Genomic DNA, 25,542 nt, shown 5'->3' on the forward strand with positions numbered 1-25,542 from the left:
TTGATTAACCTCAAATATGGAGAAAAATCTGTAGCAACAGATCTACTGTTGCTGATCTACCCAAGAACTACAAATCATTCATTATTGGAAAAAAATAATATTATGTTTATTGGAAAAAAAAATAGTAATTCAACACTAATGCTAATTCAAAGGAATACTGTATCTGTGGCAATAAAGGCATCCTATTAGTGGAAGGTGACCTTACTATTTGCCACTCATAAAACCCAAGATTGTAAAACTTGACCTATCCAGTGCTGGACTTCTAAGAGTTAAAGAAAAATGTTAAATTTTAACATAAAGGCTAGGAACAACATGGGCTATTGTCATGGTTTTGTAATTTTTGCCATTGGTATTCCACATCATAACAGCATGTGGAGCACAGAGAAGAGCTACATGTCCCAGAGAACCTCATGGTCAAAGAGGAAAATACATCACAGAAGTGACGCTCGCTCTCTCACTCACTGTGTGGCAGTGTGGGGGTGTTTCCAAGCCATGTACCTTCAATTTCAAAGTAGGCTTCTCAGTCTTCAGAAAACTCTCTCTTATTTTACTTGATTTATTAGACTCAATTTCAATTAGATTGTATTATGTTGTGTTATCTTGCATTCCGTTATTAAAATTAGTAAAATAAGTTTTCCTCCCTAGATCATTGCTGCTGTTTTGTTTGTTTCCTTGAGCCCAACTCCCATCTCCCTACTCCTTTCCCTTTTGCCTTCCCATTCTTGGGACTGGGGGGGAGGGGACACAGGCCTACTGCCCCCCTGTCACGGATGTAGATTGATATAGATAACTCTGTGACAAGCAGGGTAACAAAGCTGGTGAAGGATCTAGAAGGCAATAGGTATGAGGAGTGTCTGAAGTTCCTCTGTTCAGTCCAGAGAAAAGCAAACTGAGGGAAGGCTTGATGGTGGCCTACAGCTTCCTCATGAGGGTAGCGGAGAGACATTGCTGAGCTCTGCTCTCTGGTAACAATGACAGGACCCAAACCCAAATTACTGCATTGAGTTCCATGAGGGGAGGGTCAGGTTGGGTATTAGGAACAGATTCTTCACCAGAGGGTGTTTGGGCCCTGGAACAGGCTCTCCAGAGCAGTGAACACGGCCCTAAACTGCCAGAATTCAACAAGTATTTGCATTATGCTCTCAGCCATAGGATTAACTTGGTGAGTTGTCCCATATGGAGCCAAGAGTTGGACTTGATCTTTGTGAATTCCTTCCAATTCAGAATTTTCTATGATTCTAGAAAATGACTCACTGTAAACTTCAAAAAAAATTTTAGACAAATGTCTGTCCTGGACAAACATTTTACACATAGTCTCATAGTCTCATAGTCTCGTGCAGGTTGGAAGGGACCTTAGAGATCATCGAGTCCAACCCCCTGGGATTCGAGCCTCTGTGTAGCAGAGCGGCACTTCTACCACTTGCGCCACAGGGGGGATTTGAACCCAGGGCTTCCGGTGTTGCAACGTGGCATTCCTACCACCTGCGGCACCGGAGCACACAATATTCAGATCTGTCTCAATGAAAAGAATTCAGCTAGATCTTGAATTAAAATATAGGAATATTTTAGTTTTGTAGTGCTTCTATGAGCAAGCATTCACCTTACAGAACCCAAAATAAAACATTTGAGGTGCACTTAGTAGGTGGAGTAAGCTGGATAAAAAACTAAATTCAAGCTCTCACTGTCTTTACAGCACTGAGATTTTAAGTTTCTTTCAAGGTACCTTTAAAGTCTAGTTGTTATCTACAAGTGTTGTGCCCCATCTTGCAAACATTTTTGAAAACTTCTGTCATTGACCTCTGCTAAATTCCAACAATAAAATAGGAAATAATACTATGTTTAGTATTTAGTTTTTTAGTATGTAGTTTTTGGTTTTTTTGTTTTTGTTTTTTTTTTAACACTCTGAACTTAATTCTCTAAGACATGTAAGATATGCTTAAAGAAGGTATATGACCTATGAAGGGATTATGAAGGGATTCCACGCACCAAAACTTAGCGACCTTCACGTTTGCGCTCACAAAATGTATTTGACATTGGTTGTCCACAAAAGCATGTTTTGAAATATGTTACAAGGATGTGTCTGCGTATGTAGTGAGGAAGTAGGGTAGTAACTTCAGAAAGGAAGAGAGGCATTCCCAACACAGAATTTTGACTTGTCTGGGAGATATGTTAATTCTCGTAACTAAGAAAGATTCCTTGTTCCCCTAGTCAGTGTAATGAATATAGGTCAGCTTCAATACCAACTCAAGAAGCTGTTTAGCACTGCCCCCTTCCTTGTCACTATTTCTGCTACCTGATCAGGGCTGCTATAGTGTGGTGTTACGGCTCCTCTCCTTAGATAGATCCAGATACTCAGACCAGAATAATCATTCCAGATTGTCATGGAGTTATCTAGATCAATCTAGGGGGGCAATAGGCCTGTGGGACCCCAGCCCCAAAAATGGGAAGGGAAAAGGGTTACGGAGATGGAAAACATAGCTGGCTTCCAACTGTCTCCTGTACTACCTAGGTACTGACTGTGTATTCAGTTCTGAGCATGCAGACAACCTGAGCGGATGGTTAGCTAGCTCATTTCTCTCTTGTCTGTTTTCTAAGAAACATTATAAGGACATGCACTTGCACAGAATTCAGAACTGAGCTATGAAGATTCAGTTCTCCCTCTGACTGGGTTACATGCACACAAAACTTTAAAACATGACAGATTGGTGCCTCACAATACTTGCTATCCAGAAAACACAGATTGTTCTCTCTCTTTACTTACGATGTAATTATTGCATTCTTGGACAATGTTCAGCTTAGAAACACAGGACTTAAAAGGGATCATTGGAAGGGTGCCTGCATATAGTTCTACCCTTATTGTAGGCAGCTAAGTGAGGAATGTCTTGCTTAGAAGAGTTAATGAAATACATGGTCCATGTGGCACTACCTTCCCCCCCCCCCCTTATAATTTGTAACAAACGGTAGTAAAATGAATAAATATATCACATGTCAGCAAAGAAACCAGTTAGTATAACTTTTTTTTTTTTTTTAATATAATTTAAAATTTTAAATTAATTATTTTTAAATAAAATTTAACAGAGATCCAACAAAGAAAGACACAGGAAAAGCAAAACAATATAAAACACTTCACATTTTATCTTGGTATGCATTTCCTTCTGCCCAAATCCTTTTGATAGTTTAAGGATAAGTAGGACCCATCCATTAAGCATTTAAGATTTCAGTGACAATGATGCTGTTAATCATTTGCACATTTTGGCTGTGTGCAGCCAATGTTTTACTGGAAGACCAAAAATTATGTTAAAAGGCTAATTCACAAGCCATGTAACATAGAGGAGTGAAAATTATTCTCTTGTCTTAATGGAAACAACAAATGACCCTGAAGAACGACATTAAATTCTCATTTCCCAGCTTCTGAACCCGTTCATTCCATTACCAATTCTCATCAATAAATATAAAAATTGTCATCCAAAAACACGTTAGACCACTTGCCCCTTCTTGTGCTGGGTAGGGTCTTCTGGAGTTTTACCCCTCGCTGCTGCTTACGAATCTTACTGTAGTACCTCATCTAAATTTATAGATTTCTAACGTATATCTTCACTTTTTTTCTCCTTTGTGCATAATACATCATCTTTCTTTCCTCTGTAACTAACTCACTTGTAATTGGTGAAAAACACTAAAATCCAGAAAACAGAGGGCTCTTATGCCTCTATATGCTTTGCAATAAGAATACCCATAGAAATAGTTAAAGAGGACATAATTCCATTTGGCTTTTTGTATTTATATACATATATTTATAATCAATAAAAAATAATGTAGAACACAGAAATACAGTGCTATTTCATTGTCTTAAGCTATATACTCAGTTTTCTTTTTTCAACCATAAAAACACGAGCAGAAACCATATAATTTAAGTCATACTCTTATGGCAAAAATCTTTTATTTGATGACATTCAACACTAGGAGGAGTTTCATTTCTGAAGGCTTATAGGCTCAACTACAGCAACTGTTGTGAATCTCAGTTGATACCTGCGTTAAATTACATTTAACTCTGTGTCATTCCAAGTAATTTGCTACTAATAGGGGGTTTAAAAGCTGTTCACGTAAATCATCATGAAAGCTTTTAAATTACTCAAGTAATTTATTCATTTTATTCAAGGGATTTATTCAAGTCTTTAGATTCTTTTTTTAATATTCAAACCAAAACGGATTATAATCTGTTTATCCTCTTTGCAATAGCACCTGCAGAACAAGAAAAATAAAAGTCAGCCTCTTCATTATGAAACACAGTATATGATGCTCATATCAGTGTTATACATTTACTGTAAATGAATCCATGTTTTAAGAACAGTAAAAAGTAATGAAATAGTGAACTGTAATTTTGACTCAAGTCTATTACCCAAGACAACACGCATATTCTGAAACTTTTATTTTCCAGGACAATAACTTCATAAATAGCTTTCCATGTTTGGGAAAACTTTTAGCTTCAAGGTAAAGAAAAACTAAACACATAAAGACTAAAATACATTATGTGGCCTTTGTACAATGTACATGTGTCCAATCTTTTGTCTTGCCTGATGAAGAATTGTCTTGGGTCACACATAAAATACATAATATAGCCAAAGTTCATAAGTAACAAAACTTCTTTTTAATTATTATTATTATTATTAAACACAGAAAAAAAGAAGACAACAAAAAAAAAATTAGTGAACTGGACACACATGGACTATGTATAAGAATGTACTGCATACTTAAGAACTGCATGGATAGGCACGTGGATAGTTTCACCTTATCTCACATTCAAGAGCAATAAAACCAAAGTAATTTTATCATAAAAACAAATTCAAATAAAACAGGTGTGTTTGGAATAAGAAGGATTACAGTCTTTTATATCTATATCTCTAAGATATAATACATAAAAGATATACAATATCCATATATCTAATTATAGCCTTTTTTTTAAAAAAAAAAAGTGGACATCTAGCATGTGTTTGTACCCTACAATGCCATAAAAACATAAACCTTAGCAAAAACTCAGTCATCTGGTTTTGTATGTTGTACATGCTACGTACTGTATGAGCCTAAACAGAAAGTTAATTGCATTAAAAACACACAAGAACGTGTGTTCTTCAGAGTTTGCAAGATTCAGGCCTACTTGCATGATTATTTCTCAATAACAGAAGTTCACACATTAATAAGTTTAATATGAATATAATTATTAGTTTTCATTATATTATGCTTCCACCACACTATGCTTTCCACAGCTCAAATATTTTTTGTTGATTTTTTTTTTTATTTTTTCATTTCACATGACAAATGCCTAAAATAAAAAGTAGCAAATAAATGTCAACTGCTTAATTCTCAGTTTTTCATAGCTTTAAAAACAAATATCAACAAAATGCTACTGCTAAGTAGTATTTGTACTACTATCACAAAATAGTGCCGCTAAGGTGTTTGAGACAAATATTTAAGACAGGTCAAATAAAACTTAGATAAACTTCTTCATTTATCTGTGTATTTAGCAAGCTATAATCCACCATGAACTAGAAGTTCTGATTGAACTTTCTTTCCATTTCATTCTGTTACTGAAAAGACTATGTCATGCTGACTAAATCTAAACAGCCTATACTTGGAAAAAAATAAAAATAATAATAAAAAAAAAAATTGAAAAATGCTATGTTTTAATGTAGCTCTGAAGAATCAAGTAAGCTGACATAATGATAATTACTACTGATGAGCCAAAATAACAATGCAAATTGCGGTCATCAGTATGTCAGTGAACTTAACTGCCTCGAAATGTCAGCAATAAGATTTGTAGCATACACCACTTAATCCTAAAAGGGCTCTTACTGAGCAGCATACACATATTTTTTTCCAAATATAATGTCTTCCAGATTCTTTTGCACTTTAAACAGTCAAAAGACATGAACTGGACTTTCGTTAGGCTAAGCGTAGTAAATATTTTCCCTCTTCTTGAGGGAGAGTTGAAATTGTGATCAAAACAATTGTGCTTCTCTCTCAAAGAGTTACAAGATGTGTGACTGATACAGCGTCTTTCTTTTTAACAAGTACAGGTTCCAACAAACCTGTTCCAATAGGTGTCAACAAATACAAATAAAGATGTACTTGTTATTTACATTTTACAATTAAAAACCAAATGAATCCGTTTCAGGTACAATCTCATTTCTCACCCTCCAGAAACTTTTGCCACAACAGTTTACATGCCCTACAGCAGAAGCCCACTCTTTCTAAAAGTATACTAGGATTATAAATATTGAAATGACTACAATGACTTTTTCTTCTAAAAGATTAACGTGTTTTTGAACATAAAAACAGGAGTTGCGCTAGGTTCTTTAGTAATTCATTTAACTGGGAGCAAAGACAATTGCTACCTGAAAAAAGTCTGAACATTTAGCAGTTGCACATTAATTATAGGAGAAGCAAAACAGCTGCAGGCATTGTTCTCAACAACCACATTATAGGGTTACAAATGAAAATTCTATCTGAAAGTACAGGATCAATTTTCTTACCATAACACAAGAACTAACAGATGTACATCATGACTGTGCAAGAAAATTTTTGATATACACTTAGGGCATAGCCTTTTCTTAGCCTACATAGGCAAGCTAAGCAGTAATATAAATCACTAAAAAATGATACATTAAAACCTACCAAACAACAACAACAAGATAAAAATGATTAAAAAAACAACAACAACAACAAAAAAACAACCACTTTGGAAGATAAACTTTATTATTAAAAAGATAAAGGCTCTTCTCTCACTTCCAAGAAAAGACGTATGAGTCTGTGTCGAGGATGTTTCTCACAAATGTTAGGTAAGGGTTCATTTTAAGGGAGAGATGTTGGGGTAGGTATCATAGAATGGCTTGGGTTGAAAAGGACCTCAAAGACCATCTGATTTCCACCCCCCTACCATGGGCAAGGTTTCCAACCACCAGACCAGGCTTCACAGAGCCACATCCAGCCTGGCCTTGAATGCTTCTAGGAATGAGGCATCTACAACGTAAGTAAGTAGGTAAAACACAGAAGTCTAAATTTCAAATACAGTCTCATGACATCTACAATTACAGCTTAACAAAAAAACATCAACTTAGTAAAATGGTAAAATACTGCCTATACAAATGAGAGAACTGTCAGGGACAACCAAAATGCTGGGAGGCCTACCTACAGGATGAGAGAGTACTTTCCTCCAACATAGCTTTGGCAGAGAACCTCAAAGCAGCATTAATCTTCAGGTCAGTGTGGCACCCTGAGAGCATGAGATTGCTACCATCGTGTCTGCTTCTGCAGATGAGGTTTTGACTTGTAGCCAGCGATCCTGATGACCAAAACCAAGTTATCTGTGTGGAAAAGAAATGAAAGTGTTAAGGCTGGTAAAGGAAAGTTGCAACTTTCACTCACAGCTACTGAAAGACAACCAGTTGCTGGTGTATGTTCAAAGGATTTCCTTATTCTCAGGGAAACAGGCTTTTTTCTCGAACTTCGTAATGGAAAAATAAATAAATAAATAAATTTAAAAAAAATAAAAAAAATGTAGAATTACACTCAAAAGCCCTCAAGAACATATCTGATGTTTATACACTGGTGCTTTATGCTCTCCCCGCAGTTTTACGCAGATTTAAGTCTCTTGATTTACAGCTCTAGTCACGATCCAGCAGTAGTTGTACCCCCGTGAGTCTCTACATGGGCACAGCAAAACTTTGTGAGAAAATACAGCCTGCAATATCAAAACGTGAACGACTCCTCAAGTCCTTCCAGAGAGAGCAGCATCCGACAGGACTAACAAACAAACAAAACTTCTAAACAAGAAAAAAAGACAAGCAGAAAATAAAGCTTACATTGTTTGAAATAAATAAATAAATAAATAAATAGATTTTAAAGGAAGGGGAAAAAAAAAACAACAGCAGCAAAACACGTGTGTACAAAATACCCTGTGTAAGTGAACTACGAAAAGCACAGTAAGACCACTCAACAAAAAAAAATATAAAAAAAAAAAAAAAAAAAAAAAAAAAAGAAGTTTCTTTAAGCGGTCCCTCAATGCCGCCGCCCGCGGGCCGCCCAGCGGCTCCTGCCCTACGCCTCCAGCGCCCCGCGCTCCACCCAGCGGCTGTGCCCGCGGGTGCACGGCGACCGTTGGAGCTGGGCAGGGCAGCACCGCACGCAACGGCCCGTTGGCCCGGCACCCCCGCCCTGCCCTTGCGGCAGTACCGCTCCCTGCTCCCCGTCTGCTCCGGCTGCCGCGCTTGCGCCTCTGCCACACAGTGCTTGGCTGGTGTGGCCTCGCCATGTCGGCTTCCTCCGGCTCCTCCAAGGCCGCCCTGCGGCCGGTCACTCACCTCATCTTTGACATGGACGGCCTGCTGCTGGGTGTGTAGCCTTCGCTCCCCCCCTTCCCCTGCAGCTTCTCGAAGTTGCACTCCACGGCTCTACGAGGGGTGATGGGCAGCCCCAAACGCGCCGCCCCTCAGCCCAGGCGCTGTGCCGTGCTGCGGGAAGCTGAGCCGAGTGACCGGGTTGTCCTCGGCGGCCCCTCGTTGCCGGCCTCCTCGGCGGGCAGGCAGCCAGCACGCTCCCGGGCAGCCTGATTGAAGGGATTAAAGCAACAGGAAACGGTGTTTTTTTCCTTCTCCCCACCGTCCACTGCTTTTTGTCGCTACATTCTGCCTGATTTTATAGCTTTAGAGAGCAAAGGGTGCCCTTGCCCTTGAATTCAGTGTGGCTGTTGGGAGAGTAGGCTGGGGTTAAGGTTCTGCGTTGAGTGCAGAGAGCAGGTGTGCATCTGTTGGAGGAAGCTACAGGTGGTGAGGCTGCCTTATCTGGGGAGGGTTGTGGGGCAGCCAGAGGTAGCAAAACGAAACTAAGAGTTCTTTTTGAAAGTTCCATGAGCATCCTTTAGGCCCAAAGTATTTAAAATAGATGCTGTTTCTAGCGACAGTCTGGAAACCACTCCCAAGTTTTATATTAGAAGGACTTTATCAGGATCTGAGGGATCCTGAAGGAGCCTGAAATCTGTCAGCTCTGCTTTATCTGGATTAGGTCTTGGGGGCTTTGGGTAATCATTGTAGCCTTTATATTTACTTTAGTTTCTTGCTGAATGGGGGCCTTGTACTTCATGCTTCCTGTAGAATCATGGATTAGCTTGGGAATAGTTGCTATGTATCACAGTAGAGGAAGCACCTGTGGATGTGGGTGAATTCTTAAAAAATGTTATGTTGATGCATATGCCTTCCTTCTGCAAAACTCAGATTGTTGCAGTTTCTAGGAAGACTACTGTGAAGTCCAATGAGTTCTTCCGTTTCTGAGAAATGTCTGTTTTTCTCCTTCCTTATCATGTGCAAAGGACTAACAGAATTTCCTTGCTTCCAATAAATGATACTTTATCCATCCTTCACCTTATTATAATACAGTCAAAGTCATTAGTATATTATTGTTTAAAAGAAAAGTAGGTTTGCTTCTATTATGAGGAGTAGCTACAAGCAATCTTTGGTTTCTTTCAGTTTGCGCCATCTGCAGTCTCAATACAGTGCGCAAAGCACTGATTAAGATGAGTTGTTTCAGTTTCATTTTCTGTGTAACTACTGGAATCCCAAATAGCCTGAGGGTCTGTTGTTTTATCTAGAAGCAATTATTTTTATTCAGTTCTTATCTAGAAGCTTCAGAAAACTTTTTAGTGTAATTTTGTGCAGTACTCACCAGAGCGGGACTGTCTGCGTAAGCAATGTGAACAATTAGGCCTGGTGATATGAATGTGTAAGAATTCCATATCAGTTTTACGTGAACTTATTGTGTACGAGTATTTAAAGGACAGACAAGTTAGCGTTGAATGATATTCTGAGATCTAAAGACTTTTTTATTTTTTTTCACAGATACTATCCTGTCTGTATTTAGAAATTACATTTCTGTGACATATCACACAGGGAGGGGAGGAAGATTCCGAATCATGTTTAGTTCTCCAGAGTCCTGGGGTTTATACATTTAAGAAGCATTAAAAATGTTCTAAATTGTGAACTGTGCCTCAAGCTGGGAAAGTAAATTACAAAGAATTCATAGTCCTCAGCCTAAGTTTGCCAAGATTGAGGCACTTAAGGTTTAAACCCACTCCTTGCTGTTATTAAATCTGCCTGTTTAAAGTACAGTACCAGGTAAACAGTCATTTTCTGGATGAAGAGTTTATGCATGCTGATAAAATTTATTTTTATCCATAAAAATGTGGCGTCATGCACTGCTAAAGTATTTATTGTTTCATGTTTTTGTTCTCCTTGTTACTCTTATGTTCCATTGTGCATGTAATTTCTTTCATTTACAAAGTTACATAGAAAGAATGTGTTCTATTGTAGTAATCTTTCAGCTATGACGAAAGCCATAATTGTGTATAAAGTCAAACTGAAAATACTCTGCAGTGTCTTCCAGTACAGATACATAATGGAATGTCACCCTGATGATTCTCACATTAACCTCCTTTCAGAAAAGGTTGTACATTTCAGCCTCTAAATACTTCTTGCTGTGTTTAGAGCAGTATGTGACTAGGTTCTATCACAACTTTAAGATAATTTTCAGTGAATGTGTTTGTTTTAGAATGATGCATACAAGGCAGAAGGCAGTCAGCAGACTGCTTTGACTTCCTTAACATGGAGAAGTCTTACTGACAAGGAGGCTGAGGGGAGACCTTATTGCTCTCTTCAAATATCTGAAAGGTGCTTGAAGTGAGAGTAAAGTTTGTCTTTTCTCACTGATGACAAATAACAGGACAAGGGGAAATGGCCTGTAGTTGTGCCAGGGGAAGTCTAGGTTGGATATTAGGAAAAACTTCTTAACAGAAAGGGTTGTTAAACACTGGAATAGGCTCCCCAGGGAGGTGGTTGAGTCACCATCCCTGGATGTGTTTAAACACCATTTGGATGTGGTGATCAGGGACATGATTTAGTGGAGGTTTGTTAGAGTTAGGTTGGTTGTTATGGTTAGGTTGTGCTTGCAGATGAACTTGATTGTCTTTAAGATCTTTTCCAATACGAGCTATTCTGTGGTTCTATAATCCTGTAAGGTTCTTTGTACTTTAATAAACTTTGAGTAATTTGCGGGAAGGAATAAAATAAGGGGTACACATGGTATTTTCTTTTTAGATATTTTCCGCCTATCCGGTCTACTGTGAATGTTCTTAATGAGACAAGTGGACATACTGTTGTAGGGTATGTGAGAAATAAAATACCAATCCTTAATTTTCCTATTATTATTATTATTATTCATGTTACATAGTAATTACTGAAGATGTTGTAAGAAATTATGTATTTATGTAAGCCACAGAATCACAGAATGTCAGGGATTGGAAAGGACCTCAAAGATCATCTAGTCCAATCCCCCTGCTGGAGCAGGAACACCTAGGTAGGTCACACAGGAACATGTCTGGGTGGGTTTTGAATATCTCCAGAGAAGGAGACCCCGCAAGCCACTGACATCTGCATGAATTATTTCTTTTGAAATGGATAAACTGTGTTTTCAATAATGGATATCTAAAACTATATTTTTGCAACTTTTTCAAGAGCTTTCATAACTGTTTAGTCTTTTCAGAATCGGAGTCTTTAAATATTGCAATCATTTTCACTCCAAGGTACTATGTGAAAATATATGTCTGCTTTTGGAAGTTTTCACCAAAATTTCTCTGATTCTGTAATTAATTGATTTATATACAGTGGCAAATTAAAAACTGATCTAATGTTCTGCTTTCTGCAGCTCAAATATGCTTCTGATTGAAGTATAATATAGGAGGGTTTGCAGAGTACTTACAAATCCATGTAACTGTGAGCATTAAATGACGTCTAAGGTGCTCACTCGATTTGACTTTGGAAACAATCCCAGTGTTCTGATGTAGAACCTGCATCTATATGCTTTATGAAGCTAAAACAAGGACTAATGTTGCTGAATCTAACCTTCTGTGACTTTAACTCCCCCTCATTTTAACATAATTGACTCTGATTAAGTTGTCCTTGAGTCCCACCTTTATACATCAGTTTGCTTTCAGCAGGGATGTTTTGGTTCCTGAACTGTCCCTGGTTGTTTTAGAGTCCTGTATCACTGTTTGAAGTGTTACTTTACACCTTTTTTTCAGCACTTACAAGCAATGTGGTCCTTTTGTCTGCAGTTTTCTCTTTTTGGATTACCTTCTCTTTCCCCTTGAGCTGTTGGATGAAATCGTTTTTTTGTTCATCATTTCAGCTGCTGTTGCCAGGAAATTAAAACACTGGAAAGCAGTGCTGTCACTTAGTAAATAAAATATGTGAACAGTGCCAGTAGACAGCTTGTTACTAAGTAGATACAATTAATCAAAGGCTCTTTATTTATTTATTATTTTTGAAACCAGCAGTGCATAAGCTGTTACAGTGTAGACAGTGTCTGTACTAGTATAGTTGAGTTATATCCTTTGTGATTATAGATATGCAGCAAGATTTACATATGTAGTTTAGAAGTGGTGCTTGCTTTGCTATATAATATAACCCCAGAGGAACGGGAAGAACTGCATTTTATTTTTTGATATTCTGCTGTACATTTTTATTTATTTATTTATTTTAAATAATCACTTTTGTAGTTCGAAATTGCTGCTTGCTTTCCTATAACAAAGGGGTCTGAATTCTAACAGTAAATCTGCATAGTAGATTTTTTTTTTCTTTTTCTTTATGCCTTTACTACAAAAGATTACTGCTAATGCATAGTACAGTCAAAGCTATTAAATTTCTGTACGTGCTGTGCAGGGTTGGCTAGTTAAAATACAAATACCAGCAGAACAGAAAACATTAGTTGAAGATCTTTGGTACCAAATTGAACACTTTCAGTATAGTTGCGCTGCATACGATCTGATACTGGCATTTTAGCGTATTGTGAAGAAACCTTTGCTGAAGAAAGAGAAAAATCTATATACAACAAGACTAAGGCTCTCTAGGATCTCTCTGAAGTTATCTTTTGAGCTACAAGTATTTGTATTATGTAATTGTAGACTTTTCAGTGCCAGGTGTCATCTTTCAGTGACTCCAAATGATAACATTGTGTTAGGTATTTCTCAAAGCCAACTGTGTGCTTTGTTGGAGTTCATTACAGTAAAGGACTCCACTGAGACAAAAGGGCACTGCATGGAATTGTGGCTAACTGAAAAATGAAATTTTAAGGTGACTGCTACCTAGAAGATAGGTGGAATGAAGAGTTACAGGGGAGCTAGATAGCTAGACATGAGAAAAATATACCTTGTCTGAATGAGAAACCTTCTGATTGTACTGACGGATCTTGTAATGACAATTGTGGGGTAGCTGGAATGTATTGAACTTCCCAGAACTTGGTGTAGAAGGAGGAAAATGATTTTTAAAATCTTTTTTTTTTTTTTTTTTCCCTTGTTAGCATAGAAAGTCAGATGTTGGAAATAAAACTATTGCCTAGCTAATACATTTAAGAAGGTTTTTCATGTTTTTCTTTCCAGTGTTGGCCCACTTCCTGTGTGGAGAATAAAGCTAAGAAGTTTGTAGGGTTTATGTTCAAAGTGAATTGCAGCTTGGGGGACAGCTCATGGAAGAGTCAGGAGACTGCTGAACTAATGGCACAAACGTGGCAAAAAGTCATGAAAAAAGTGCAGGGTAGTTAGTGATGGAAAAATAAGCAAGTCACAATAGGCAAGATCCTACAAGCTCCGGTAATAAATAAAAAGAATCAAGACGGTCATTTAAGCATAAGCATGATTTAGTTAGCATTGTCAAAGTGTTGCAGGATGACTCATGATTGAAATAGCAAAAGCTATATGGTTGTGTCTGATGCAGAAGCTACTACTGAAAGGAAAAAAGACACAAGGATTAAATTCTGTGCTTCATATACAGGAATTATGTTATTTTTGCTTCTAAAACACTGTGATAGTAGGATGATATATTTAACAAGACAATTCAAAAGAGGACTATGCCATTTTGTTTGTTTTGGGAAAAACAAATGAGGTAACTCTTACTGAATCATGAAGATACATTGCAGTTGTCCTTTAGAAAAACAATAAATAACTAAAGTGAGACAGTGTAACGTACTTAGGATCAAGTAGTGTGCTTTAAAAGAACTGAAAACAGGCATCACTGGGCTGTTAATATCTGGTGACAAACACACACTTGGCATGCTTCATCAGACTGCAAAATATTAACAAATAATTCATTTCTTTCTAAAAGGAATGAATATAGATATTTATGCATATAAATCTATACAGACACAGACATGCTGTTAACTACAGGATAGTGAATCAGATGACTAATCTATTGTGATACAGTAGTTGATCATAGATCTGAGACAAAAAAATTAAAGGGAGTCGATGTAATTAAATCTAAATAACAAGATGCTATAGACACCAACTTTTGTCTAAAAAACCTGCTTTTCTTATGAGATCATAAAGTTTGTTGACAAAAAATTGAATTCTTGTGCAAGAAGTAATTCATGTAGTAAGCTTCTTTGTGGTGTGGTGTGAGACTTCACAGTATTTTATGATTAAATGTGAATGATACAGTCTCACTACAGAATTGTTTTTTTAGTAGAATCCTGCAGATTTATTTTTACTTTGTTTTTGTTGTCATTGTTTCATTTTGTTGGGTTTAAAAAAAAAACAAAAAACAGAGAATTAAGAGTTAGTACACTGGTCAGTGCTTCATAGGGTAGGTATGTATAAGAACAAACATTGTGTCGTGATCAGAACTTCTGAACCATGGATTCCTCGTAAGTTTTCAGCAGTGATGAGGTGCTCTCCTGGACTACAGTTATTGGGAGGGAGATACGAGGGCAGATGCTTTAGAGTTAGAAGGGTTAGCATGGTACTTGCCAGTGACCAACTGGCTGTCCCCCTTTAAATTGTGAAAAGTAAGCATTTGCTCAGAATAAAGCTAACAAAAGGCACAAATTAGACACTAAAGATAGGAGGAAGATTTGAGTTGTTCATCAACATTTCATGATAATGCTTCTCTAACATACTGAAATAGGGATGAGAAATTTTTAGACTTAAACCTTGTTGTTTTTTTTTTTTATTTTTGCACGTGGTTCTTTTTCTCCCACTTTTCTCAGAATGTAGTGGATACTGACAGTCCAATACAAATTAACTTTTCCCATGCTTTGGGTCTTGAAACTCTTTGGCTCATCTAAGATGGGAGACTCAACTGCAAGCATAAACTATGCCATGGACTGTGGTGGAGAGGAACTTGCCACACCACACTTTGACTCTCCAGATTCACTGAAAAGAAATTCAGGAATATGAAACAGATCGCAGAACATTTCAGCAGGTCACTGGGTTGAAATTTTGGTAAACCAGAACACAAATGGAATTAAATGTTGCTTTTGATCTGGGTAGCTGAAGATATTTTAATTTAGAAATTATGTTTTATATAACAACCTACGTGTATAATATTAACCTATCCGGACTGATAATTAGGAAAACTGCTATAAAAATATTTCTGGGCTAAAATTAAACTAACTTGCGCGCAACCTGACACTTTAGCATGCAAAATTTAATCACATATTTATTTTTATTAATTTTTTTGTTAGGAGTAGTCACAGCCTTCCATAAATTATTAACCTGGCCAGTGAAACAGTGTATTCCAGCAGATGTAAGAGACTGTTTCTTAAACAACCTAGTTTTGCAAGATGCAATTACTATCACTTTAAATCATAGTGTCCTACACACAATATTCTGACCATTTGCAGAAGAGCAAGGACTGTTTTAGGCATCCAGAATCAGAAGTTTTCTCTTTTTTCAGCCACCATCTTATTAGCATGGAGCTGTTTGAATTCTCATGTGCCACTTCTTAGCAATTCATGCATTGCTAGTCATACAGGGAATCTGATCTGTAGGATAGCTGAAATTAACTTGCAGCTGAATTCATCTCAGTGCTGTGAGATCCACAATAGTTTTGGCATTTTTTCTTTCTTTCTAGTGTTACCTGCCCATTGTGACAAGGTTGGAAGTCATAAGTTTACTCTCACATTCATTTCATTGCACAAGTTGCCTAGGAGATCTCTATTACAAGAAAACTGTTCCATGTTGGAGTTTGCTTATGTGCATGCTGTCTGTTAGTTTAAAGTGTGAATGGAAGGTTAAAACAGCTTCCTATTTCTTCTGAACTAGAGCAAATAGCACCAATTCAGCTAAACATCAGTCCTCTCTAGACTGTCCACTATTATGGCATAAGTGCAGAAATTAATCTTCTTGGGCTATACACTGGCAATCTTGGAAGCCTATTTCCTGCTTCCTGAACTTACTTTCTTGTCCTTCTCAGTTTTCACCTGAATTTGGGAAACAAAGAAGGAAACAAAGATACTCTCTTACCCCTGTGTTCTGTACTTGTATCTTGTTGCAAAGACAGTGTAATTAAGGATATTGTTAGGTTAATTCTTACATGGTTCATGAGCAACTTATGAAGATGCATAAAACAGCTCTTCATTGAGAATTAACTAACCATAAGTAGAACAGAAAATGTTTGTCATGTATCTGAAAGCTAACATTTTCATTTAACTGTCACAAGAATTTTGGCAGGCATAACAACTGTGCTATCCTAGACTCTAACTTTTTTAATTCCCATGATTGATTTGTAGATTGTCCATTCACCTTTGTCTGTTGTTTGTGTCTAGAATTATCCAGAATTGGAACTCAGTCCAGCATTTGCTGAATAGGTTTTTTTTTTTCATTTCTGTAATGGTTACTGCATATCAAAATGCACTGAGCAGCATTAGTAATGATCTTCCTTTTCTCCCTGAGGAATTGAGTGCAGTGCTCCCAAGCTGAAAGACTCGTGACTTGATTTTAATATTACACATAAATTACACACCAATTCAGTGCTGTTCTGGTGCTTATTTATTTTAGTTGTCAGACTCAAAGCATTTGGTTTTAAAAGAAAAAAACAAAATAAACAAACAAACAAAAAACCCCAACATATTAAATATTTAAATCCCAAGAGATTTCAGATTTCTTGTGTTAATAATGTGACACGTATCCAGTTCTTTTGGAGGGCCTTTATCAAGTGTGGAGGTATGTTTTGGAGGTGCTGAGAATCTAAATGTTCTGGTTAGTGACTTTAAAAGCGCACTGAGTGGTTTGACTGTTTATGAAAGTTATTCTTTTTCCATGCCGTAGTGCAGATTTTGGAGTCTGTAGGTGATAAAGTTTTATATTTGTTAACTACCTACACTGTTATGTATATAAAGTTTCAATTATTTTGCTTTGAATGTAAATAATAAGATGCTATAAATGGAATATAATTTTGCACAAAGAAAAGGTGATAGAATTTTCCCTTTCAGTAACACTCCAATTTCCTTTTTAGTTGAAGAAAAAAAAAATGATGTCAACACACTTGGTTTTGTTATTCTGCATTGTGACAGCAGTTACACAGGATGCCATCTTGGGCTCGGGTCTGCAGCTCTTATTTCGACTATTTGCAATACATTTATGTGGACTTTCTCTAAGTTGACTAATTGAATTCTCAGGAGTCTAATTTTTAGTGGCATTTTAATTTGTGTAGAGCAATTTACCAGTCAAATTCTGCTCTTGAGTTCTGCTGGTTTATTTTTCCCAAGAGGCAATCTTAATCTGGAAAACTTGCTTTTGTACTGATAGAGTTCTTTGGAGGTGTTTATTCGTAACGATTTTTGACTTTTTTTTTTTTTCTTTCTTTTTTTAATTGATGATAGATTGTTAATGGTGACGTTAATTCTTACAAGATGATAGTACTTTTAACAGTGGGGACCTATATTAAATAAAAACACAAAATCAATTAGGCTAAATTCCATCTCTTTTCAAGACTGGTGTATGTTTCTCTTATTGCAGAAAACAAGGTTGTTGGTTTTTTTTGTGGGTAGTATGGAGACTGCTAGTACTTGTTGCTAATTTTGTTCTCTGTTTCTGTACCTCTCTGTTTTGATCATTTATATATATACATATATATATATATATATATATATATATATATATATATATATATATTTTTCACAACACTACTGAGATGCATTTAATCAAGAATGTTTCTGTATCTTATAATGATTCTAACAGAAATTCCTGACCTTGATTTTTTTTTTTTCCTTTCCCTCTACCCTAATGATGATGATTATAATAATAATGTTCCTACTCTTAGATCACTGCTGACCTTTATTAGGATATTTTTGGCTGCTACCTATTTATGTCATTTTTTACTTACTTCAGTAACTGATGAAGAATGTTTGTCAGTTTCAAGTGGCTTATTCTTGTGGCTAAAAATTATTCTTCCTCTTATTTTATTTCTTGAAAGGTTGTATACTTGTTGGAAGTGTTGATAATTGCCACCTTTGTGTATGCTTCCATTGTTCTGCAGCTTATCATTATTTTTAATACCTTTTGTATCACTATTTTCCATAGTAGTTTGGGAATAAATCTGATTCTGTAATTTGGGATAATTTTTATTTAAGTAGACATTGTCCTTTCCCAAGTATGGTTTTGCTGTTCTTACATGTAACAGTTTGTTTTAAAAATGTAATCTTATTCCTCCTTCTCTTTTAAGGCATAGGAAGTATTTCCTGTTTTTTAAGTCATCAAATAAGTCCTTGAATTCTCTCTTTAATACTGCATATCTTTTATTTCTGCTATTTGTTTCCCTGTCTGCTGTGTTTGTGAGTGATTCTTCTTGTGTGGGTAACACAAGAAAACTGAAAAGAAAGCCCATTTTATTATTTGTCAGCTTAGTCTTTCTATCCACCATTCATAGGAATTTATTCATGACCTTTGTCACGGTGAAATATGTACAGTGTGATACAGTGTCTAGTTCTCCCAGCTCATTAATACTCATTCTCTGACCTGATGTAATAGTTCCAATAGCCCTTGTAAAACCTTTGCTCTCTGAAGGTACTTGCTGGTCCTTTGCTTGTGGGTGCTGAACTGACTGGGTTTGCTGCCAAGCAATTAATGTTTGCTCCTGAACAGTGATCATCTGCTCTGCATAAATATTAGTTAATTCAGGTTCTCTTTTACAGCATGGCTGTATGCTGCCAATTGCTCGTTCATGTCAGGGCATCTTTTTGGGCACTGTTTTTGAAATTGTGTTCTGTTTTATCAATCCATGTGGGTGTAAACTGTAACATATGCAAACTATAAGCCCCTGTTTGATTAGAAACCAGTCATCAGAGGAAGTGTCTTTCTTAGTTTATGAATTGTTGTGAATTAGACATTGGTCATTTACATTCAGAAACGTATATAAGGGAAATAATAATGCACTGCACTAATATTTGGAGAAGAATGAATTAAAGATAATGTGTGTTTCATGAAAAAAAATGGGTTTATATTATAGTGACGCAGAAAGGCTGAAGCAGTGGAAGTCAATGGATTTAAGGTGAATCATGCAATACTATTTCAAGAGGTTTTTTTTTTTGTTTGTTTGGTTTTTTTTTTTTTTTTTTGGGTTTTTTTTTTTTTGATAAGTAAGGATGTTTTTGTAATTTACATACAGGAACTTCCTTTTCCTCCCTGTCTCTTCAGGATGGCAGAGTAGATCCTTGGATGACTGTTAAGTGACATAATTTCTGCTACAAGAGCGTTGCTGCAAAAATACTACACCACATGAAGTGATGGATCTTTATGCAAAGACTTAACCCTCCCTATAGCATTATATTGGACTAATAAAAAGTAGTTTGCTTTTTGGCCCAGTGGAGATGGAGCTTCAAAGAGCGTGTAGCAGTGCAATAAATTTTGATTTTTTAAAAATTAAAAACAGTATTTCACAGGAAATATATCTCAAGGGAGTGAAAATACTTGATCCACATATCTAATTTCTACTTCAATGCCTAATGGCTAGTGAACTTTTCCTTTGTCCATCTTTTGGAACCTGTTACAGAGAGCAAGTTATTAGTGTGTGCACTTGGTAATGCTGTAGAAGAAAAAGGAAAAAGTGAAGTATGTGTTTTTTGAATGTGAAAGAGAGGATGTGTTTTATTCAAAAAATATATTAAGGTAACAAGTGACTTCGCAGTAATGCTGAAACTGCAATGAGAAATGCCATAAAAGTGTGCAAAAACTTTCCTGAAGTAATCTCTTTTCATAAATGAGAGTTAATAATAAAATTGAATTCTAGAATTCTGGGTTATGCACCTTGGTTTTCCTTAGTCACTGCTCCAAGATTTTACATTTCAGAATCTGTGTACCTGGTGCCTCTTTGCATTATACTAGTTAGATCCACCTCCTATATAGTATTCGCCCCTCGCCCCATCCTGCCAACACTGAACAGTTGTGAAAGATGCTTCTATTGAGTGTTTCTTCTTCTCTCATTACTGCAGTTAATTGAGAAAAATCTGTATAATCTAATCATCTAATCAATTTCTACTGATTGGGGGGGGGGGGGGGGGAAATCCATACTCTTAAGATTTACATCAAAATCATGGAATTTATTCCAGTATTTATCCATGTTCATTTCTAGTATTGTAGTCATAACATGAGATAGATTGACATTTTCTTTTACTCTCTCCTTGTAGCTTTCATTTCATGGGGCTGAAACAAATTTTCCTCTTTGACCCAGCTATTTCAGTTTTATATGTAGAGATTGTCAGAATGCATTTTTTTTTCCTCCGAGTACTCTTCAGTAGAGATTGTTTACCTAACTTGTAGTTCTTACAGTATATTGCAGACTGAAATTGTTAGCTTCTGCTTTATATTACATATGTATGTTCAATAAATTGTATTTAGCGAGTGGTTCAACCTTATTTTTAAGTATGTCTCAAAAGAATTGTATTTAAAAAAAGTAAAAAATATCTCCAGTACACTTTCTGGACTGGATCCTACATTTTCTTTCCTCCTATTTCATCAAAGCAGTCTTCCTGTGCTATGAGTAGCTGAATAGCTGATGTATAGTAAATCTATATCCTGGCCTGATAATTTTGTTCTGTTTAAATCATATTTTACACATCTGCAGATGTCAGATTTGGAATAGTAGACACGAGGTCTTCATTGGAACTGCTTTGTATTCTAATAAGAAAATATAATGTGACTGGAAAACTGTTTTATGGCAATATTGTCTGAAAACTACTTCCAAGTAAGACAGAGAAGGCTAGTGGAATAATCATTGTTGAATATCTGAAATTTATTGTAATAGAAAACTACAGAGATTTGTTACCATTAGAATTGAAAGATAAAAGCATCATCTCTTTAGAACAGAATGGAATCAAGTTTTATAGGTCATTCTTATATTAATGATTTCTAGCTGTTATTTTATCCCATGCCTTTTCAGGCGCTCATCAGATTAATTTTTTTCCATATTTCCTTAAACTTCTCACCACTTCCTAGGTGTGAAGCTCCCTGCACTGCACTTCAGGCACAATTTGTTCCTTTGCAAGCAAAGTGATAGCAATTGTTGCTATGGAGCAAAGAATTCTTTTTTTTTTGTAAATCTAATTTCAGGTTAGTTACTATGGAATTGGAAATGCCTACCTTATTTGAGGTATTTATATTTAGAAACAGTGAATTTGATTGTTTCTTTCTTGTACCAACCTTAATTGATTCAGGATATTTGTTGCTAATTTTGAGCAGTGAGAGAAAGACTTCTGGATATTTTCCTGTTTTTGTTTGTTTGTTTGTTTTCCTTTAGTTTTGTTTATTAGAAGGAAGGAAAATGAGGCTACTTTTGGAAATGCTGTTCACGTATTTATTGAGCTCATGCTTTGCCAGTCTGCGTTCTGCAAGTGTTGTTGCAGTAGCGCAAAGAACACCCCAGTGACGTAACTCCTACATCAGGCTTATTAAAGATAAACCACAGGAGAGTGAAGCTGCCTGTTAATTAAAAAAAAAACCCAAACAAACAAACAAACAAACAAAAAAAACCCACAAAAAACTCTGACCTTTGTTCACAGAACTGAGGTAGAAAAAAAGAGAGATTGAAAAAGGAATGACAGAATATCCACTTTTATTTTAGCACATTAATTGCATGGAAGAATGAAGTGAGGACCACAGTTTCTTGCATTCTTTGTGTATCTGAACCCGTATTTTTTATTTCATTTAGTAGGATACACAGCAGCATTTTTTGTAACTCTAAGCTGTCACATTCAAAACACAGTCATAATGTAACATTTCCATTATGCCCAGAACCATTCCCCACTAAAATAAGATTTAACCTCTCCCCTCTGAGATAGCTGAAAATATAACCTTAATAGCAGCTGTCAGAGCATCTTCTTCCAGCTTCGTATTTTTCCTATAGCCCTCATGTGAATTGGGTTCACCAGGGTGCTAGCGAGGCTCTCCGTCTGCAACCTTTTGTAATCATCGTATTCTTTCAGGATTGCAATGTGCATGATTTTTATATGGTTTTTATTTATTTATTTTTAATAAACATCCATGTTATTGTTATTTTTGCAATGTTTTAAACAAGCTGGAAGAAGTTAGGTTAAATGACTTTTAATATTTGAAGGCCTTATGCTACTTTATGGTTATGATGTGCCATAAAATGTTATAATGCTGGCTCCTTTTTATGCAAAAACTGGACATCAAATGAGAGTCAGTTCTCAGTCATATTCTCTCTGCTAGGAAATGCCACTCTAGAAAAGGTTTAAAATCTAAAATTTCATGTGCAAGTAGAGACTGGTCCAGTACATCCTTATTTTGGTACTTGATGCATGTCAAATTTCAAGTTTCTCTAAAGACATGCCTGCTAAAATAGAATTATTTTTGTGTGCAACAGTGGTATATTGATGTTTCCCCTTCCCCCCCAGCACCTCCCCCCCTGGTGAAGATCCCTGAAGTGGCTTCAGACTGAGCTGGTTTTAATCCATTTCACAGCTAACTCGTATTAGATATTTAATTTTGAAACGTATCCTCCATATCTTACAGGAGCTATAAAGCATGCCTTACATTTGTTGTTAAGTCTTCCAAGTCAGGCTGCATCTTCTGTATTAAGTAGTGACTATGTATGATGGGAGGTAGTGTTCATGGACAGACCATATAACCTAGTGCACAATTTTCACAATTGAAAGCAAGATCAAAACAATTTTTTTTTTTTTCACTTAAAAAGGAGTAATGTATTCAGTACGGTTATTGTCAGTATTTACTAGTATCACTAGTCAGACTTCATCATATATGCAGTCTAAGACTTTCCGCATAATTTCAAATATGTATTGGAAAGAAAACTAAACAGCACTTTAGTAGCAGGCCATGGGCTGTCCTGAGAATTATTGTGTGAATATTCATGAAGAAAATAAAAACAAAATTTATTAAATGATTGTTATTGCACACTGAGTTCTACAGGTGGCAATTTACTGAGGAATATTCCTACAAAAGAAGTCTGAGGCTGTTCGAATGCAGTTGAGTAGCAGAAGGGCTGCGTTTCCTGAGTGCCGGAAAAGTTCATGTGATTCAAAGTATCGTAAGCACACAGGGTTGGCTGGGGAGCAGGTAGTCTTTGAGTTCAGAAAGCTCAGTATCATGAAAGCATCTACCAGTAGGCTCAGTAAGACTTAGCTGTTAAAAGCTATTTTTGTCCAAGTATCAGTTTTTACTTCATGTAAATTATAAAGCACCTCATTATAGTCTAAAACAAATTGAAATCTCTGGTAGTTCTGTATTTCTATTTGTTGTGTTAGGAAATGAACAAACAACATTAAGTTGATAAAAGAACAGTCATGACACTCCACTGTTTAACTTTGCATGGTTCTGCTGTAGGCTGCCTGCTGTCCTTGTATTCTATTAAGATACACCTCTTGTTTACCCTGCATCTGGAGAAAAGAAACAGGGAAAGCACTTGCTGTCACCATGTAAGATTGCTGTGTTAATGGCCTGAACTCCAATCCTCAGCCTCCCATGTAGGAGACAGTGATTGTAATTATACAGTTTCAGAGAGCCCTCTGGCTTGTCTGGGTAAAATCCCACACTTATGTGGTGTTAGAAGTACCTTAAACTGGTACTTGTAGAATAATTTTGAGGTTTCTACTATGATTTTCAGACAAACAGTGATTTCAGCTCATGAAATGTAATTTTCAGTTTCCTCTGTCACACCACATGATTTGCATATATGTACATTTATTTATTTATTTATTTTATTACTGCTTCTGGCTAAGGTTAGGTGTTCTTAGCAGACTGTTTTTAGAGAGAAAATGTGGTTGTGTCTTGCAGTATTTCTCAAACTTTCCCCTAGACTGTAGGTAGCCAGCCAAGATCAAAGTGCTCCCTTGGAAAATCAAGCACACTGATGATGCTTGGTTTTCTCTTCTTAAATATTGCCACCACAGAGAAATTACTTTATCAGCTGGTTTACTTCAAGTTTTTAGATGCTCTTGAGCAGAAGGAAGAGATTAGCTTTATTAATCTATAGTTCTTTACACATCCCTTATGGCAGTATATTTTTGACACATTGCTGCAATTAAGTTTAGAACATTGTTCAAGGCTACACTGGAAGAATATTTTTCTTTTCTATTAAAGTCACTTTGTCTTTTGAAGTGTTTCCACTATTTAGGAAATTGGCTTTTGGGGCAGTTTTCCAGTGAGTGATTTAGAAATACATAACACATTCAAACATGTTGAATTCCCAAGTCACCTAGATCTTTATGTATATGTACTTATCCTGGGCAAGCAAAACCTTCCTGATAATAAGGAAATTGGGATTTGGAGAGAATGTGGTGTGCTGAAGATTAATGCTTTTTTTTTTTTAAATTATTATTATTATTATTTTCCTGTAGGGGGGAGTAAAGTTTTCTGACTCTTTTTCCCTTCTCCTTCAGACTGCTTTTAACATTGTTTTCTGCTTCAGATTATGTGTTAAGCAAAACATTTCAGGGATATTTGTTCACAGAAGTTTATATTATAGTTTTCCTAGAGAATGTGTGTCTTAATTAAGGAGATTTATTTCTTTTTTTCTTTTTTTCTTCTGTTCACGTCAGTAACATAGCAACCTTTATTCTTTCATCTACCTTGCATGATAGTTTTAGCCTTGGTGCTTCTCACTTCAAAGTAACACTTAAAATCTTGTTTTGCATTCCTAAAGACAATACTATGGTCATGTGTTGTCAGCATCGAATCAAGAAGATAAACCCACTTGGTGAAAGGCTGTGAAGGTAGTATAAGCTGTTCTTCCAGGAGCTAGTGATTGCTCTTCTGAGTGAGAGTAGTCCTTGTATAATACTGTTGCCATGTTGTAGTTGTTCATATGCTAATGAGAGTATAACTGTGACTTGACACATACATCTTAAAAATCCATACCTCTGCTAGCTGTGGGTTTAGCCCTAACATGCAGATGTCAGCACTGTGTGAAATGTGTTTTCATGGTTGTCTTTTAATGCTTAAGGACCTTCATGAATGCCTGAGAGCATACTGAATATTTTCTATGCATTGATGGCTTTTCTACTTTTAAACTAATTAGGTGTTGTCACATAATTGATACTTAATAAGTGAAGTTTTAAATTGTTTTTAATTTTGTCATATATGTTGTCTGAAGTAGAGTTCTTCCAGTAGTATAATCCCCGGGGAGGGAAGTGGGGGGCAAAGGTGTGATGCTTCTTTGGGCACAGTTCTATGCAGCTATTATTTTTTGGATACTAAAC

At 36.3% G+C, this 25,542-nt stretch overlaps 3 protein-coding genes and 1 long non-coding RNA gene across 17 annotated transcripts in view; 2 read left to right on the forward strand and 2 right to left on the reverse strand.

The window, feature by feature from the left end:
- Positions 1-8,788, reverse strand: part of STS (steroid sulfatase) — a 97,543-nt gene extending 88,755 nt beyond the window's left edge. For 3 of the 8 annotated variants that reach the window (XM_015848887.2, XM_015848853.2, XM_015848861.2), the window contains exons 1-2: positions 8,355-8,786; positions 7,183-7,358 (exon numbers count right to left, since the gene is read on the reverse strand). The gene's annotated coding sequence lies outside the window, so the exon portion shown is untranslated. Of the gene's footprint in view, positions 1-7,182; positions 7,359-7,561; positions 7,840-8,354 lie in introns of those variants that run through there. The other 5 variants (XM_015848896.2, XM_015848871.2, XM_015848904.2 and 2 more) reach the window with 4 other exon arrangements.
- LOC107306151 (rho GTPase-activating protein 32-like) overlaps positions 1-25,542 on the reverse strand; it is a 670,538-nt gene that overhangs the window by 336,033 nt on the left and 308,963 nt on the right. The window lies entirely within an intron of this gene.
- Positions 1-25,542, forward strand: part of LOC116652501 — a 659,218-nt gene that overhangs the window by 332,756 nt on the left and 300,920 nt on the right. The window lies entirely within an intron of this gene.
- The window catches only part of PUDP (pseudouridine 5'-phosphatase), a 60,240-nt gene continuing 42,828 nt past the window's right edge, over positions 8,131-25,542 (forward strand). The window contains exon 1 of the mRNA XM_015848975.2: positions 8,131-8,385. Within this exon, the coding sequence (XP_015704461.1) occupies positions 8,304-8,385 (82 nt within the window). The 5' untranslated portion in view covers positions 8,131-8,303. The remainder of the gene's footprint in view (positions 8,386-25,542) is intronic.

This window comes from Coturnix japonica, chromosome 1, assembly GCF_001577835.2.
Source record: "Coturnix japonica isolate 7356 chromosome 1, Coturnix japonica 2.1, whole genome shotgun sequence".
In the NCBI taxonomy this organism is placed as follows: domain Eukaryota; kingdom Metazoa; phylum Chordata; class Aves; order Galliformes; family Phasianidae; genus Coturnix; species Coturnix japonica.